The sequence below is a fragment of the Pseudoliparis swirei genome, chromosome 12 (assembly GCF_029220125.1).
Source record: "Pseudoliparis swirei isolate HS2019 ecotype Mariana Trench chromosome 12, NWPU_hadal_v1, whole genome shotgun sequence".
NCBI classification, from domain to species: Eukaryota; Metazoa; Chordata; class Actinopteri; order Perciformes; family Liparidae; genus Pseudoliparis; species Pseudoliparis swirei.
In genome coordinates, this window is record NC_079399.1 from 16,933,035 (window position 1) to 16,951,820 (window position 18,786).

General features: G+C 44.8%; 1 protein-coding gene across 15 annotated transcripts in view; it reads left to right on the forward strand.

Annotated features, from left to right (window-relative positions):
* Nucleotides 1–18,786, forward strand: part of afdna (afadin, adherens junction formation factor a) — an 83,157-nt gene that overhangs the window by 35,438 nt on the left and 28,933 nt on the right. For 12 of the 15 annotated variants that reach the window (XM_056428782.1, XM_056428769.1, XM_056428770.1 and 9 more), the window contains 12 exons: nucleotides 2,815–2,884; nucleotides 3,288–3,358; nucleotides 3,460–3,527; nucleotides 4,730–4,935; nucleotides 7,305–7,325; nucleotides 10,166–10,311; nucleotides 11,027–11,121; nucleotides 12,315–12,580; nucleotides 13,489–13,632; nucleotides 13,993–14,191; nucleotides 14,907–15,013; nucleotides 18,174–18,254. In XM_056428782.1, the coding sequence (XP_056284757.1) occupies nucleotides 2,815–2,884; nucleotides 3,288–3,358; nucleotides 3,460–3,527; nucleotides 4,730–4,935; nucleotides 7,305–7,325; nucleotides 10,166–10,311; nucleotides 11,027–11,121; nucleotides 12,315–12,580; nucleotides 13,489–13,632; nucleotides 13,993–14,191; nucleotides 14,907–15,013; nucleotides 18,174–18,254 (1,474 nt within the window). The remainder of the gene's footprint in view (nucleotides 1–2,814; nucleotides 2,885–3,287; nucleotides 3,359–3,459; nucleotides 3,528–4,729; nucleotides 4,936–7,304; nucleotides 7,326–10,165; nucleotides 10,312–11,026; nucleotides 11,122–12,314; nucleotides 12,581–13,488; nucleotides 13,633–13,992; nucleotides 14,192–14,906; nucleotides 15,014–18,173; nucleotides 18,255–18,786) is intronic. The other 3 variants (XM_056428774.1, XM_056428785.1, XM_056428784.1) reach the window with 1 other exon arrangement.

An 18,786-nucleotide genomic window follows, 5' to 3' on the forward strand; every position in this document is an offset into this window, starting at 1 on the left:
TTCATCTCTAACGCACCGCCACGCTTGTCCCCCCCTCCCTTTAGTTTGCCTCTCATCCTTCCGACTCGCTGTATCCCTCAAGTTTGTCCACATGAAAGAAGAAGAGGGTGTTGTGGTAGATGAAGGGAGGAGACGTTTTGAGGTTGGTGGTGTTGGCGAGAGAGATGAAGGGAAGGAAAAGAGGGAGGAGGGAAGTGTTTGGGTTGGAGCGACTCAGGGAGAATGAAGAAACGAGAGGAGAGGAAGAGCGGAGGTTATGGCAGGCGGGCTGCCCTCTAATCTGATCAGCGTGGCGTTGGGTGTGGCCTCTCGCTCGCTGTCGTTTCACACACTTCACATGAGGAAGAAAGAGGGAGCGCACCAGATGAGCGGAGAAGAGACGACGTGAGCCGGCTGGGGATGAGTGAGAGGTTTTGAATTAGGAGTGAATGGACCAGTAATGACTCGATGGATGACTAACACCGCACGAGAGGCGTGTACTGTAAGTAGCCGACGCCGTCACTACCCGCTCTCGTGTATTTCCGCATGAGTTGGTTTCTTTTTCAAATGATCCGAAACGAAAAGTATTCTGGTTTCTTTTGTGTCGCCTGTGTCGTGTAGTTTTTCAGGCCCAGCGTAGAACCGTCTGAAGGGTTTCACGTGCATTTAAAGACGATGGCAGAGTGCACATTGTGTTTCTAGACGCTTTAGCGGAAAGCAACACACATTTGTAGTATTTTGAAAACAAAATAAGTGCAAAACATTAATTGTCTTGAATATTATAAGCCGTTGCATGAAGTGTGCTTGTTTGTGTGCTCAGTGGCAAATTGGATGCGCGTACAATGTGTTGCGTTCACATCGAGAGAGAGAGTGTTTGACTTGTCTTTGAACCACGCATTGAATAATGACAGCTGTGCAGTCTGTAATGGGGGGGGGGGGGGGTTTGCATTCCAGCCAAAGACTCTGTCAGGTGACTTTGATCAGCACCTTTAACCAGGAGGAAGACGTGACCGTCGGGAAGGAGGAACCTACATGGCTCCGCTTCCTGTGGACTTACTCTTTGTGTTTGTTACTTTACTCATATGTTTTATTCAGTCCATCAGTTTCAGGAACACCGTCATCGTTTTCTTCTTGTTTTGGCACGAGGGGCCGGTTTGGCCCTGGGTCTCCCTAAAGCTGTCTGTCTACTTAGAATGAGATCTGATAAGTTACTAATCCAATTAGATATTTAATAGTTTAAATAGCTAGCTCTTAACTGTATAGCTACGTGGCACGGCATATTACTGATGCCCATGTCTGTGAAGTGGCGATGAAGCCCCAGATGACTATCGCTCTCCGTACACTGCCTCGGCCCTGGGCAGCGTCCTTTGGCTCTTTTGTTTTGGTTTACGACCGACAGCCTTTCTGGTTTCGGTGCAAGTCTTTCAGCAGCCGAGACCAAACAGGAGGCTGAGCGCTGAGAAGGAGCCGGCAGCCGAAGAGTCGGATGTCGCCTCCAGGAGTCGGTGGAAAGCACAACTGGAGAATGACTATTGGTTTCTTGGATACTTGGATTCATCCGGTGGCCAGAAAGATAATAAATGCAGATGTTGCTGACATGTCTGCTGGATGTGTAAATAGTTGTGTTAATGGATCGATAACACAGCCATTAATTAAGTGATAATATGTCTACCTCATGGCTAAAATATGAACGTTTGTTGCATTTACATAAACAAGAAGTGGATTTGTCAATAATGTGAACTTGTGCTTTAATCGGACCAGCAAACTGTCCTCAAGTTCAAACGTACTTAGCAACTGAAGAGAGGAGCGTCTCTTCACCGTCGCAGACCTCTATGAGTTGAGGCATTTATGAGCTTTTTCTGACTCTTAAAGTAGGAGAGATTTGAACAATTCTCTATAAAAGTCTCTATAATATCTGGCGAGTAGCATTAAATCCGGCCCTGTGGTCGTCCGGGCTGCTTTCCAATGTTCTGCCGTGCAAATTTATCGGGATACCTATTGCACTTGAGCCCGAGACGCATCACGATGTTTGGGGCGATGAGAGCCACGGTTTGGCGCAAACGGCACATTTTTCTCTATTTTTTTTTTTCCTCTTCTGTGTAAGAACGGAGCGATTTGGCACCCGGTGCCGCTGGCAGGGGAACAGATGATCTTGCAGCATACGTCCGTTCCGAACTTTAATCTACCAGATGTCTGGAAAGAAACATAAGCTGCACCACCGCGTTTGTTTTGATTGGACGTTGCCAGCCGGCGTCTCTTTATCTGGGATGTTTTTTTAAGTGAAATATTTCCCAAACCTTCTAAAGTCTCCTCGATATTTGAAGAGATTTGGACGTTTTAAGTTGGACTTATTTTTTGGGAGAATGGGAAGAGGTGTCTGACTGTTCAGGTGTAGCTCCAGCTTTACATGACCGTCATATACAAGCTCTTCCCCCCTAAACTCGTGTGTGTGAGTGAGACAAAGAGTACAAATGTTTGTGTGTTGCTTTTTGTCACGTTTATCTAACATTCATGACCTCCTGCCAAGTGGGGCGTGAAAAGCCGAAGCCTGCCTGTCTTTTAAACCCGCCCGCTGTCACACTCGATTACTGTCACTTAAGCGCACACACTCGCCGTGCGAGCTCTGCTGCAAATAGTGCTCAATCAGGTCTGCCGACGTGGCCTCTCTACATTTAATTAGACTGTTATGTAAGTGCGTGTGCGTGTATTAGTCCTCCCAGACTGGGTGTGTGTGTGTGTGTCTGGATTAAGTCTGAGCTCTCGTCGTTGTCAGTAATGAAAAGTCAGATGTGGAGAGCTCATCTAAACCGCCGCATGTCTGTGTCTCTGCTGCAGCAGTGTGCCAGAAACCACCTTCGACCTTCACGGAGACGTCCACAGTGGAGCTGCACTGCCCACCAGCAAGGTAACACACACACACACACACTTTACACCGGATAACTGCTTCAAATTGGTATTGTACTGTACCATTAGTTGAAGGGTCAAAATCAAGAGAGAAAACTAAGGAAAGGAATCGAGCCCAGTAAAGTCACTTATTTACCATATTGACCAATCTGTTAATTTCTTTCCTGATTAATTAGTTGACTGTTTGTCGCCTCTATCGATGTTTTAAATGCTATTTAATGTATACTATTGTTGATTTTATAGAACAATAGAGATATTTGATCCATTGGACAAGCAGGAAACTGTAAACATGTTGTCCTTTGCATCTTGTTTAAGCTGCTTGTTCGAAGTTCTAAGAGTGTGACTGGAGCTTCTACATCTAATGTTTGGTGAAATTGCGTGTGTGTGTGTGTGTGTGTGTGCAGAGCTCAGGGAAGCTTGAGATGGAGCGCGGCATGGTCAAACCTACGATCAGAGGAGAGCAGCAGGACAGCACGTGAGACGCTCTCCTTCGCCCTCCATCGTTCGCCTCTCTCCAGGCCTCTTCTCCGCAGTCTGTGTTTATTCCCTTCTCATGGTGTTGTTGTGTCTCATCAGGTCTCAGGACATTTCAGTAGACAGGACCGAGATGACTCTGCCGGCCGGCATCGAGTTCAGAGACAACTGTAAGTATGAGTGTCTCTTTCTGTTCCGCTGTGTGAGTGAAACGGCCAATAGCTGGAAACTATCGAGCCCTCTTGACGACTGATTCCACTGACCTGACTGCAGTGGTATGCAATGCATGTGTCTCATGTATGGATACATACATATATGTGTATATATGTCTGTATGTACATCTGCATGTATGTATATGGTACAATTAAGACTATAGTAAATGTGGGTCACATTTCCAAATGCCCTTCCTCTGCACAGGAAGGCCTGATGACTTCAGGGAGACATTATTCATTTTGCTTGTCTCGATCTCTAGATTACATTTTTACGTTGTGTGTGTGTGCCAGTCGCATTTGGCAGGAAATCAGCAGGATCACTTTTAGCCTAAAGGCTTTTGTTTTCCTGCGATCGCACCAAGATAACAGCGAATGTGTTGATTCTCAAAGATGACACATTATGCACTTGGAGCGAGGGGGAAACCCGGGCTCAATGTGACAGTTGCTTGTTTTCAGAAGAGGTGTTGTGGGGGTGAAATAGATATTTCCTTTTCGTGGGCTGCAATTCACGCCAAACCCCGGTGTGTGGGAGTGCCACTGAAATGGCCTCGCCGCATGTGAGTATAGTGAGTCAGATTAAAAAAGACATTTACTTTTATTGAAGTATCTGTCGAAGGGGTTTACAACTGGTGCACGAGGCCAAATCGATGCAGTTACAAGTGCAACAAAGCGTGTACACTTTGTTGCGTTTCGGCCGTTCATGCGGCGCCCCTTCCTGGTGGAGATCTCCGGTTACCGGACTGGCTACCGCGGCCCGATTTTTATCCAAAAGTCGATTCTGTGAACATCATCTGTTGATGTTTGGGAAATGATGATATCCTGTGTTTTCCTTCAGCTGCTTTCACTTTCACGACTGTATTGACTTTATATTATTGCTATGCCTTTTCTACATGTGGGAACATATCGCTCCTTAGTATACAATAAAAATAATAATGATGATGATAATAAGGTTTATTTTATAACCCTTGACATTAAGTGCTTTACATTTAAAGAATAACATAGTACAAAATGAACACTTATTGTTGCAGAGGAAGCACGCCATTTGAAAGATTGACTCATAAAAAAATATATTTGAAGTTCATTTTAAAAACATCATGATGAAAGCACGCCATCTCTGTGCGACTGGTCTGACGGCCTGACCCTCCTGTGTTCCCGTCCAGCTGAAGACACCTTCCTGTCCGCCATCATCAACTACACCAACAGCTCCACGGTCCACTTCAAACTCTCGCCCACCTACGTCCTGTACATGGCGTGTCGCTACGTCCTGTCGCCCTCTTACCGGCCCGACATGTCGCCGTCCGAGAGGACGCACAAGGTCATCGCCATCGTCAACAAGATGGTGAGCATGATGGAGGGAGTCATCCAGGTCAGTACAACTTTCAATTTTTATTTTTGTGTGTGTGATATTTGGGTAATCTTGCGTATTTATTGTGTGTATTATCTCAGTGGGTTCTGCTCCTTAATTGTTATTTTTGTATTCCATCCTCTCTTTTGTTGAGATTGTCTGCACTTAATTCCCCCCAACTCACTGTTTTCTTACAAACCACTTAGAATTTACTAATTATCTGAGTAAAAAGTACAATATCGGCTTAAAAATGTTGAAAATGTCAAAAGAGCATTAAATGGAAAAGTACCTCAGAATTATACTTTAGTATAGTACTTGAGTAATGTAGTTAAATTCCATAACTGGAAATGAGGCCAAGCTTCTCTCAGCAGCTTTTCATACACAGTTTCAATCAATCAATCAATCAAACTTGTACAACAGACTCAGTGTCCAGATAGTACCAAACATTAAAATATAATAAAATACAAACAAAACAACCACAAGTAATAAACAAAGAACTGCACATGCTTTATAAATAATCTGTTTATCCACAGCTGGGACTGGTAGCGTGTAGTGCTGAATTTAATATTTTTAAATAGTTTATTTATTTCCATAAGAGTTGAAGCTTCAATAAACAGCCCCACTCAACATATGTTTGCTAAGAATGCATTAAGACCAGTTAGTATATCTGAGGATTGTTAAAAAAACATGTTCACACACCTTAAGTCTGAGGCTCAGTAAATACCAATTATTCTTGTATGACCGGTAGTATCACTCACTTCTATTTGTTTAGCTGGCAGCTTTTTATTTCTTGCCGATGGTCCGCAGCAAAGTCAGGAGAGTAAACGCGCTCGGAACGGACGCTGAGGCTTCATCTATTTCCGTCTGTTTGTTGCAGGATTTCAGTTTTAGAGTTTCTGGGAAATATTTGTCGCTTCTGAGAAATATGGGAACGTTCAACCTCCCCGCTTCAGGCTTTAAAACTGGGTGTTTCTTTTGAGAAGCCGGAGAACATGATCCTGAGTTACGTAATGACTGTGGCCAGCTTGAGTGTGCGATGAGATGGTCGCGTGTCCAGGGAAACGCCTTAACTTAATGGATTGCAACACGCCGTCTTTTTAACAGTGTGTGGTTCTCAAATTAAGTGTTTAACTGTGTATCGCCACGGGGAGAGAGGAACAACATTGTCTGCTCGTGTTGCTCCTCTTTATAGTGAAACCACATTTCCCCATAAAGTCCGACTGGAAGGTTGAGGCAGAATTTCCCCCGTAACTGTTTGTGCTGTGAAGCACTCCAACACATTAGTGCACAGCTTGAATTATTTATTTTTTTGGTCACACTTTCTGTTAATTATACGTCTCCAAAAATGTTCACTGTTGAAATGTTAATTAACTTTAATTAAGGATTCATTTTCCTTTTTCTCTCAGCCTGCACATTTATACACCTTCACACTCGTAACGTTCCTCTTGAGCTTGTTTACTTCCGGCCAACATACAGAACTGAAGCTCCAGTTCCTAAAAGCAATTTTAATTCCGTCTTAGTAAAAAGCATTGTCTGCTCTTACATACAGTTATATTTGAGGTGGTCAGTTAATTTTTCTAAGTGTAACGGGGCTTTACTCTGTTGCCCGTTTGGATGATGAATTTCATTCTGCAGGGATAGTTTGGATGTTTTGAAGTGGGATTGTGTGAGGTACTCGTCAACAGTCGAGTATTACTCACAGTAGATGACGGCGTGCACGCCCCCGGTTCATAACCGATCAGGAGTACCAGCGCCGGAGCAAAGCACCGGGCCCTCGAGACGTGTTTTAGACGTGCTCGCTATATTTAGAATGTTTTCACTACTTTCCAACGGGGCACCGAACCGCCGCCTCTATGCTCTCTTCAAAGCCACAAGACTCTGTCCTTGTTCCTTCCAGAGCACAGACTGTCATGTTGACACAAACAGCAGCACTAGCTGCCCCGTCAGTCAGTGCTGCTGTGTGATCCTGCTCTTTTTAAAGTGTTAGTTTGGATTCAGTCCGATGACGGCGAAGTAAAGCAGTGAAAACATCGTAAATATAGTTTACACTTTCCGGACGGGTACCTCACACGACCCCGCCTCGGGAACATCGGAACTGTCCCTTTAAGCAGACATTGGAGAGATCTCTCAAAGCTTCCAGCTGAATGTGAATGTGGAAGTTCTCTTGACCGATGTGGTTTTCAGCCGACCTCCTTCACTTATGTTTTTTAACTGAATCAAGATGTCTTCACATTGGAAACCATGTCTGTGTCAAAGTGTGTGTGTGTGTGTGTGTGTGTAGTATGTGTGTAACATGGCTGTGTCCATACTGTAGCTGTTGACATGTTTTCTCTCTGTCCTGTGGACGTGTCCTCCTCCTCTTCCTCCTCCTTCCTCTTCCTTCCATTCAGGAGATTCCTGAAGGGGATCAGGTAGGATAGCACACCATGATACGGCTCTCTCACTCTCTCTCTTACTCTCTCTCTCTCACTCTCTCTCTCTTGGTGTGGGCGACATAGATCAAATATCTCAAACTCTGTACTCAAGCTGGTAGATGTTGGAACTAAATGTCCTGCCTTTAAAGAAACTTGATTTAAAAATAATATATTTATTTATTTATTTAAAGACTTGTTGTTTTCCATAAAGTATCCCCACATGCAAATTGCTGAGGACAGTTATGAAATGGTGATTTGATCTTTTCCTCTTCTCGTGGCAGTGGAATGGATCAAACCATTCACCCACCTTAAAAAATAAAGGACTGAATTAATGTTCATAGAGTAAATTACGGTATGTATTTTAAAACGGATGAAAAACAAGTTTATCTTAGAAATATCTGTTACATACAGCGAGAGCTGAAAGAATTAATTGATTACTTAATTAACAGAACATTACAGAACACATTTTAATTCTCCTTCAAGCTTTGGGAAATTGTGATGCGTTGTTTTGTTATTTCTTTCTGACATTTTATGTAAAGAGTTAATTGATGAATCAAAACATTACTAGGACAATTAACTTATAATTAAAATACTTATCGATTGCTTAGAATGCAAATGTCACTTTAATGTAATCCACAGCAGTACGTTTAAAAGAAATCATGTATGGGATGATGCACTATATTTTATATTACATAATACAAGACAAATAACATAACATATGTTCAATACGTTATTTACATGTTTCTATTCTTTGTGTATTATATCCTTGAATACTTAAACATCGTGCACATTTTCAGCCGAACACTTTGCCCCCCCCACGGAGGTTTGTGGTCACAAGGAAATCGTCGGATCAATATCTGACGCTCCTTTGAAGGCAAACCCCGATTTAAAATGTAAAACCATGTCGCCCCACCTCACCAACCTCTTGGCTCATCTGAATCTCTGCCTCTCCTCAATCTGTTACCTTTCTCTCGACTTTTGTCTGCTTCTTTGTTTTTTGACCAGCCCTTCTTCTTCTTCTTCTTCTTGTTGCTGCTGCTGCTGCTTCTTTTTCTCCATTTTTGCCAGAAATGTAAAACACAGCCATAATAATGCGTCCTCCCACAGCTGGAGAACTAAGCAGCAACATCAACCCGACTAATTCCATTTAGCTTCCTGCTGGACCCGCCTGGTACTAAAAACAAAAACAAACAAATGGCAGAACCAAAGCAACCACTCTTTCCCACCGTTGCACTACCTCTTAATTCTGGCCTCCGTCTTGTGTGGCATCACGGCGTCTTGCTTCAGCCGCGTGGATGAGAGACGAGTCGCGTCCCTCTGACCTCCTCTGCTTCATTGTCTATTTGGAAGTTCATTTAACATGTTCAACCATCTGTCCGTGTTTTACGTGTTTCCTAAATGTTTTATTGTCTCGTTTTGGATGCACTTGCATTTTTCCTTGTTTTGTTTTATTTGCATTTTTTTCAAGGTGGGGATAGACAAGTGCCGAGGAGCGAGCCACGCACACTCCTCCCTCTCAGCGTGGCGGAGATATTAACCAATCAGCTCCTCACACACTGGGTTCTGTCCTCCCTGTCGATCTCTGGACCAGAAAACAAACCTTTAGACCGTAGGCTGGCACATGGAGCGACATTAAAGTCTGATGGCTTCCACTCGGTGTTGGCCGTATAGTATCCTGGTCTGCCGGGTTGCTGCAGCAAGCTACTGGGTTGAAGGCCCGCTTAACAACGCAAGATGCTCTGGTGGCATTGTTCTGCGGAGATATGCTTACACAGCATCACAAAAGACACGACATGTTTCTTCCATTGTTTTCATTTGATACGTTAACACAACATTTTAGGAAATACATTCATGAAGAATTAAATGGGACGTTTGTATCCGCTCATGTTCGTAGGATAAATATGCTGAGCCGGCTGAGCGAAGGGTGTTGGTTAGCATCACAACTGGAAACGGCTGATGTGGCTCTGCCCAAATGTTGCAAGAATCCTCACACATTTGCATATCTAATGTATTCTAGGAAGTTGAAACATGTTATTACCATTTAACAGTCAGGCTATCTCTCGCCCCGTTTCCTGTCTCTAAGCTAACCGACTGCTGCCTATATAATTGTGTTTAACAGACAGACATGAGAATGGCATCAATCTTCTCATATAAGTCTTGGCAAGTCGCAGTGTTGAATAGGTCATATACATTAGAATATATCATCAATATAGTTCCATAAATGTACCAGAAATTGGAACAATAGAACATTTAAAATAATCAAATTTAAATGGCTTGAATCAGACGATGGTTAATGAAGAATAGGTCTTTGTACGTCATTCTGATCTATAGGAAATTAATGGACTTGTCAACTTTGATCCTCTTGCTCTGATGTTTTCTTTAGTGTAAGTCTACGGTCTAAAGGTCTTTCGTTTTGTCAAACACAAACCTGTACAACCACCGGGTTAGTTGAGGAGGCTGGCGTCTGGTGTGTGGTGACCTGGTAAATGGAGTGTGTGTCTGAAGAGCAGTGGTCACTAATGTTCCTCAATATGGAAAATCATTTCGAGCTCTCATTCAAATGGGAAAGCAATCCAGAAATGAAGAGCATCGTCTTCTGAGCGACAGTGGTGACCACTCTTCCTCTGGGCGCCGGGTTGGCTTAGAGGGCAGGGTGGGCGGGGCATGAGTCTATCCCCGAGGTAACAACTGCTCCTTCTGGCTGCCGCTCAAACAGAAAGCCCTCTCCCACCTTCTGTTCTCACTCTCCAGTCTCTCACTGATCCTGCTGCTCTAACAGCGTCCTCCATATGTGTTTTTGTGTTTTCCCGTGTGTGGCCGCGGTCGGTACGTTACAGAAGCAGAAGAACATCGCCGGAGCGCTGGCCTTCTGGATGGCCAACGCCTCAGAGCTGCTCAACTTCATCAAGCAGGACCGGGACCTGAGTCGCGTCACGCTGGACGCCCAGGACGTCCTCGCCCATCTGGTCCAGATGGCATTCAAGTCAGTCTGTGTGTGTGTGTGTGTGTGCAGATGTGGGAATCGGGAATGTCGTTGGACGTTTCAGGGATGAGATCCAAACCAATATGAGTTTACTAATAAGTCACTCAATTGGAATGTGTTAAAATGTTATTTTAAAAACATGAATACCTGCACATGGGTGTCTTTTTCCTTGCTCTTCTTTATTCCGACATTGACAGCATTCGTTGGTAGTCTACCTCAGGTAGATGTGAGGATGTGAACACACCTGTATATTTACAGATCATCACATAGGACTCTGAGAAAAGAATGGAATGCGCGGTCGTCGAATATTAACCGTGTTTGTTTGATATGAACATTGCATAAAAAGCTCAAGACTATTAGCATAAACACACAATTTATATATATTCTCAGGGGGATATGCTATATTTCTGTTCAATTTTTTACAAATAAATTCACCGCAAAAACATTTTAAAATACTCCCAGAAGGAAACATTGGTGGCAGCGTTGTGCCCCCATGCATAATAAAAGAAGAACTGGGAACACGATAGCAGGGTGCAGCTGCTTTCTGTTAGACGGGGTTTTCACGACTCGTTTGAAAAAGTTATACATCAAGATGAAAAGATTCTGCTGAAGACAGACGATTGAAGGAGAGCTTCTTTGTGGTTTGGTGGGGAGCTCTTGATGTGTCTCACACGCTGTAATGTGTGTGTGTGTGTGTGTGTGTGTGTGTGCGCAGGTACTTGGTCCACTGTCTCCAGGCGGATCTGAACAACTACATGCCCGCCTTCCTGGACGACCCCGAGGAACATAATCCACAGAGACCCAAGATCGGTAAGACGAGCACACGCACTGTCTCCACAGCCATTTTGGTTTACCGCCCTGGTGAATGACGCACAGTCCACCTGCGACCCCTCTTCGGGTTGCTCCCGTCTCTTGAGCTCCGAGCTGAATTATATATTTTAGGGAAAAGTCTGAGGAAGATCTGTTGTTGTTGCCGTGGTGCGTCCCTCAGGGTGGGAAACTGTTCTAGAGACGCTTCACTTCCAGAGACTTCTTTGAGCCAACGCAAATATTTTGATGAAGAGAAGAAGAAAAAACATTCAGCCGTGCTGCGCTTGTGTAAATACAGCAGCGGTGGATGAGAGACTGCAAAGGGACGATTGAAGTAGACACTGAGTATTGGTTTTCTTTTTACTCGCAAATGTTTTATTGCAATAACAGTAATGAGTGTAGTTATCGAGTATTCTTCACTTCACCTGGTTCACTGTCTCCACTGTGTGTGTGTGTGTGTGTGTGTGTGTGTGTGTGTGTGTGTGTGTGTGTGTGTGTGTGTGTGTGTGTGTGTGTGTGTGTGTGTGTGTGTGTGTGTGTGTGTGTGTGTGTGTGTGTGTGTAAAGAAGATTTTGACCTTGACCTTTGACCGATTGATCCCAAAATCGAATCAATGGTCCCCGGATAAATAACCAATCATCATGTGTGTGTGTTTAAAACTGTGTTTGTGTGTGCGAGGAACACGCATACAAATAAATAAATAAATACACGCCGATCAAAACATTACCTTCTGCATTTTCAATGCGAAGGTAATAAATAAGCGGCAGTGATGTTTGTGCATACAATACTCTGTTTTTTTAATCATTTTGCACCGGGGCCTGTTAAATGCTGAGTTTCGGTAAACAACTCGACCATCAGATGATGTAAGAACGCGTGGGGCTCTCGCCATAGCCAGTGTTAAGTTTGTCCACTCTGGGCTGCTGTAGCAAGATGGCCGACGCCGTAGAAGATGTGTTGCTCCCCATGTAGATATAAATGTATCTAAGCTTACAACAATACAAAAACTCTTAGTTTCAGGTGACTGATTAAAACATAGTTATGCATATTGTATTCCATCCCTGCCACTTAATCCCCCTAAATGTTACGCACTGTTCCTTTAAGTCTCGTAATCACAGTATATCACTGTTATCCGTAAACTCCCAATGTGGCTGTAATGGTTGATCTTGTATATCTGGTGTCTCCTCTCCTTCCAGAGGACGTCCTGCACACACTGACGGGGGCGATGTCGTTGCTGCGGCGGTGTCGGGTCAACGCCGCCCTGACCATCCAGCTGTTCTCGCAGCTCTTCCACTTCATCAACATGTGGCTCTTCAACAAGCTGGTGACGGACACCGACTCGGGGCTGTGCTGCCACTACTGGGGGGCGATCCTCCGGCAGCAGCTCAGCCACATCGAGGCCTGGGCAGAGAAACAGGGTCTGGAGCTCGCCGCCGACTGCCACCTCAGTCGAATCGTTCAGGTAAGGGGGGGTGGACGGGGACACATGCTCAGACTGGGAGGGTCATGGAGTTTGTTTTAGTCACCAGTTTTGTTTGTCCTGTTGGTGCTTCTGCTCCTTTTTTCTTTGCTGTGCAAATCAATCAGTTTATTTTGTATAGCCTAATATCACACATTACAAATTTGCCTCAGAGGGCTTTACAAAATGTAACACATAAGACATCATTGACCTTTGACCTCGCATCGGATCAGGAACAACTCCCAACAAAAAGAAAAACCCTTTCACGGGGAACAAAGGGAAGAAACCTTCAGGAGAGCAACCGAGGAGGATCCCTCTCCAGGATGGACAGAAGCAATAGATGTCATGTGACCAGAAGGAATATGACAGAGCGTATGAATGGTGTGTAGTCGGCATGGACCACGATCCAGACCTCCATGATCCATCAGGCAGATGGAGGTAGAGAGGAGGAGTGGGCGGAGTCTCGACAGGGCCATGGCATCAGACCCAGCCAGGTCCTATGAGGCGTTAAGTCACAAGGACTCCGGGAAGGAAGCAGAGTTAATAATGTGTGATGGAGAGATGAAAATTCATCCATAAGTAGAGAGAGGAGAGAGGAGCTCAGTGTATCACCAGATCGTTCGTTCTTTCGTGGTCTTTGTCTCTCAGAGGGGCGGTTAAGCTCATGCTATGCTTGCCACTAGAACATTTACTTTTAAAAGCTTAAAAAGCAGAGATACATAAAGATGATTTACTCGTAAGGTGCAAGAATTGACAAAAGTGAAGTGCCGAAAGAGGCCGGTAGAGATAGTAAAGTGGCCAAACGGTAACGTGTTGGAGAAGCCTGGGAACATCCAGACCCCAAGAGTACGATATACAAGGGATGTGGCTCATTGACATGTTCTCTCTCTCTCTCTGTGTGTGTCCTCCAGGCCACCACCCTGCTGACCATGGACAAGTACTCCATGCAGGACGTGCAGAACATCCACAACACCTGCTTTAAACTCAACTCCCTGCAGCTCCACGCTCTCATGACCAACTACCATTGTGCTCCGGACGAGCCGTACATCCCGCCTGTAAGCCAGACGCACACCGGGGAGCATTTATGATGATGCACACAGAGTATTTATGATGATGCACACGGAGCATTTATGATGATGCACACGGAGCATTTATGATGATGCACACAGAGCATTTATGATGATGCACACAGAGCATTTATGATGATGCACACGGAGCATTTATGATGATGCACACGGAGCATTTATGATGATGCACACAGAATGTTCCATTGAGATAACGTCAGCTTAATGTAAATTACAGATGTTGAAAATAGCCGTTACTTGTAAGTGACATTTTCTGGAGCTTTTTAGATGTAATGAAGCGGCTCGTTGACCCGGTTGTGTGTGTGTGTGTGTGTGTCTATGTGCGTACAGGAGCTGATCGACCACGTGGTGGCTGTGGCAGAGAACACAGCAGATGAGCTCGCGAGGAGCGACGGCAGAGAGGTTCAGCTGGAGGAGGATCCGGACCTCCAGCTGCCCTTCCTCCTGCCGGAGGACGGCTACTCCTGCGACGTGGTGCGTAACCTCCCCAACGGCCTGCAGGACTTCCTGGAGCCGCTGCTGCAGAGAGGTAACGTCACTGGGGCCGATATTTAATACCGGCGAGAGAGATTCCGTTCTACATTACATTTCATGTAATGCGGCGACGTTCTCAGCGAGTTGGCGTGCCCGAGCTTTAGTGCAAGTCTGAGCAGCATCTTATGGCGGATGCATTTAAATAAACTCAGGGTCGAGTTCATTATGGGCGGCGATGATGTGATGCAAGTTGATGTTTGAAGTTCTTTTCCACTCAACATTTGTTTTGCTCATTGTTATGTAATGTGGATGTTTGACCTTCATTGAGTTACACACTAGTGAGGGAGAAGGATCAGATAAAAGGGGAACTTTGGATTTTTCATCCTGGTGTTTGTGTCCAGGTGACGAATTGAAAATTTTAGAATAAAAAAATAAAAAATGGGTCCAGTATTGAGCGAGAGTCCGCAGACAGCAGCTGCTAAACGGGGTGCAACTTGCACCTTGAGTGGCCATAGAGCTGATTCCGTTTAGTGGCTTCTGTCTGGACTTCCTTAATACTAGACTAACATCAAACACATGTTCAGTATATATTCACATGCTTTAAAACATGTCTGTAGGGGATCTTTAACAACACAGGTTTTGTAAAACAATTTTGTTTCTATCACGGTTATTAATGTTCTTTAAATGTTATTTTAAGATGCATTATTTCGATGTAGGACTCAGTTGAAATGTACACTTTACAGTGTGTGTGTGTGTGTTTCTTCTGACAGGTTTCTGTAGGTTAGTGCCCCACCCCCGATCGCCGGGTACCTGGACCGTCCACTTTGAAGGAGCCGACTGCGACAGCCACTTCTCTGCTGCTGACAGTTCTGAGATGGTAGGACATTAACACACACACACACACACACACACACACATTCTCAACTACTCAGTGTGTGTTTGTGTGTCGGGGCATTGGGGCCGCCCGGGTAAAGTGGGGCCACAGAGGACTTTGAGCTTTCCAGGGTCAGTCATGCTGACGCACAGAAGCTGTGGAGCTTAAGTGTGTCAGTAGATCTGACGGCTAAGACGGAGACTGAAAGTAACTTGAGGACGGCCACCTTCAAGTGGCCTCGTGTCATCCGTAATTTTTAAGTATCTCCATAGATCTTCAGGTCCAAAAGCATCACTGATGAGTTCTATTCATTACAGAAAATTGCTATGCCTTTTTTTTGGTGGCAATGATATATAATTCTAATATATAATTGAAGCTTCAGGCAGCGCTGTGCGGGCCCTCTCAACTCTATGGGGTGACGCTGGAAATTACGTTTTGCAAACTGTCCACCAATTCCTGTATCCACTGTGTGGCGCTAGGCAACATGCATCAACATGCATTACGCTGCTCTACAAGTGTAGACAACGTCATCTGCTCCTGCACTGTTATTGACATATTTAAAAGGAACTGGCATTGGGAATGAGACGTGGTTGATGTGTAGAAGATGTGTGTGTCAAACATAGCCTCCAGTATTCACTCATATGGATAACATCAACTGATGGCATGCGTCAACATTATACAAGCTGTCTTCAGGTGCTTTTGTTGACCTTTTCTGGCTAAGCTCATAGTTCCACAGCGTTGGATATTTCAGGTAAATTATACTGGATTTACTGGGTTTAAGGGAGATTGAACAGGAGATTCAGTCGGTAAACTGAGACTAAATGAACGTAGAACAGTTCCAGCTGAATTACTAAATAAGGTAAAAACCCTGAACAGAAACGGAGCGGGAGACGATCTGACGGCACAGCTCACATAGTCCGACTATTTTTAGAACATTTTAAAGCTGGAAGTTGCTTTGATTCGAGCCCAGAGTGTGTGTGTGTGCGTCTGTCTGTGTGTGTGTGTGTGTGTGTGTGTGTCTGTCAGTGTGTGTCTGTGTGTGGTCTCCCAGTTAGAAGGCATTGATTACAGTGACTTCAGAAGGGGCAATTAACTTTTCATAACAGCTTACACACACACACACACACACATACACATACACACACACACACACACATACACACACACAGCCACTTACTCTGTAATTGGTCTGTTTATCCCTGCTCTACTATTTCATGACTGTAGTCTCGACATGCATACATCTTTCACACACACACACACACACACACACTCGCGCTTTGAACACTGGTGTGAGTTCAAGCAAACAGGAGAGTGCGGGGCGTGGGTTCATGTGGTGATATGACGTAGCGTGTCTACATCATTTAGATGTGATCAGAGTTGCAAGCAGAACATTTAGAATATTAACTTATTATGTATTGAAATTATTCAATTGTGTTTCTGCCGGAATGAGTTTACACAGGATTATTGACGACTAAAGATACAAGCTAAAAGCAACAAAGGCAGATGCAAGGGAACCGCTGTCCTGAGGATATGAATAGTTTGGTCTTGATTGATAGAATTGTTGGTGAAATGTTGACAGAAAGCCAGTTTTATGAAGCGTGGAGAAAGAAAACTGCTGCTGGAGCTGAACAGGGCGAAGTTTGTGTCTTGAGGGCGCCGGATCTCCAGGAACACCTTCAGTCTGTACCAACAGCAGGAGCAGAGTGGGTCTCTGCTTTCATTGACTTTCTTTGATCCATTGATTGATTGGAGCAATAAAGTGCGCATTGGTTCACGACCATGGACGTCCTGAGTGAGAGCGTTGGGCCACTTGCTGGAAGTATGTTCATAAGGGATACCACTCCGATACCGTGTAGTTCCATATGGTTGGGATGGTTTGATCCAGCTCGCGTCCATCCGACCTGCTCACGAGGACGTCTCCTCTGCCTGCATGATGGGAGTCTGACCTGCTGATGTCCACGTCTTCATGTCGACCACCTCCCTTTACGCTGCACCTGTTTCACGGTAAACGCCTTACATAAGACGGCCCGGAGAAAGCTTTACGATGTCTCCAGAGGAACTGGAGAGAGAAGTTTGAATTATTCACATCGACATCATATTGTGAAGGGGTTTCGTTAGTACGGACAGCATGAACCAAATGGAGCAACCGATTTAAATGTTTTAAATGTTCATATGTTCATTTCAATGCTGTTTTAAGTTTCCTACTGGCCGACTTATGGAAGGTTTCTACTTAAAAGCAGCTACAGCTTTAGGCCTTCAGCAGAACCGTGTCAGACTTTTAACTCTTGGTCCACATAACGATCTGGATGCTTTTGGACCTTTGTTCTTGTTGCCACGCCTCAGGAGTGTGACCTAAATGCTGATGGACATGAGGGGTGATGTCTGATAGCAGCATCAAACGGTTTATAAACATCAATAATCTGGTCAAGTGATAAAATACACAGTTTGTACTCTGGGTGTCATGGTTACAGCTGCGCAGTCTCTGGAGTGTGTTTGTACTAACGGTGCGGTCTTGTTTTTATTGGAGTCCGTTTTGTCTTTTAGTGCCGATTGCATTGGTTTCGTAGCAGCAGCTGTTGTCGTTGGTGGGGGGGTGTTCATGACTGCTGCATTTATGCCATAGTGCTGGCCACACACACACACAGACACACACACACTCGCACGCTCTCAGAAACCAAAACCCTTTGCGATGCAGACATACTTTTGTATAAGTCTGACTTGATCTTATTTATTTTGGAGTTCCCTTTGGCAGAATATTTTCCTTCATGATGTGGGAAACTGCAGCTCCCTCCCTCTCTTTGTTTCTGCCTGTCTCCCCACCCAGCCCTGCTTCTCAAGTGTGTGTGTGTGTGTGTGTGTGTGTGTGTGTGTGTGTGTGTGTGTGTGAATGATGTGGTATTTATTCTCGACTTGAATCTAGCGACCACAGGTTCCTATGTGGTCTTTCCATTTCCCCCCTTTTATCCCTCTCCCTTGTTCCTTCCCTCCCTTTTCTTTTTACCCTCCTCTTTTTACTCCACATTGTGGCTCCAGTGGCAGATGCAGGGAACACTAGAGGACCGCCGCTGACCCCCTCACCCCCCGAGACTTTTACAGACAACAACTTAAGAGGTGTCATCATCCTCACTCAACCTTTGTCCTTCCTGTCGTTCTCTATTTTCAGCCAATGAAGAAAGACCCGGAGGTTGTCACGGTGACCCTGAAGAAGCACAACGGCATGGGCCTCAGCATCGTTGCTGCGAAGGTAGGAAACGCCACCTGGGAGCGAGCGAGTGAGAGTTTGTGTTAAGTTCTAACTCCGGCAGATCTGACATGTGTCTGAGCTTTTTCAAGAAACTTTTTTTTAGTTGAAGAACTTTTCTTTTTAAGGGCAAAAGTCAGATATTTTTCAAAAATCTTAAGAAGTGTGAAATATGTGTGTGTGTCTGAGCGACACAGAGCTGGCAGCAAAGGCTGCGGTTTTAAATGGACGGCTTTATTGTTGAGTCTGACAGCAGTGCAGAGACTAAACAGTGACATGGCAAAGAAAGTTCTGGATGAATCCCAGACCAGCTCGCCTGCTCTTGTATGGGAGTGGGCGTTGAGGGCGGGACAAACCCGCCGCTGTGTGTTCATGTGTCGACAAAACACGGGCAAATTATACAAAATCATCAACGTTCTTTTGATGTTAAAAGAAAGTGCCTCACCTCGACTGAAGTGAAGAAGATGAAGGTTTCACGCCACGCACCTCGGGGTCATTTACATTCCTGCAACGCATTTAAATCCAGAGTTGCAAC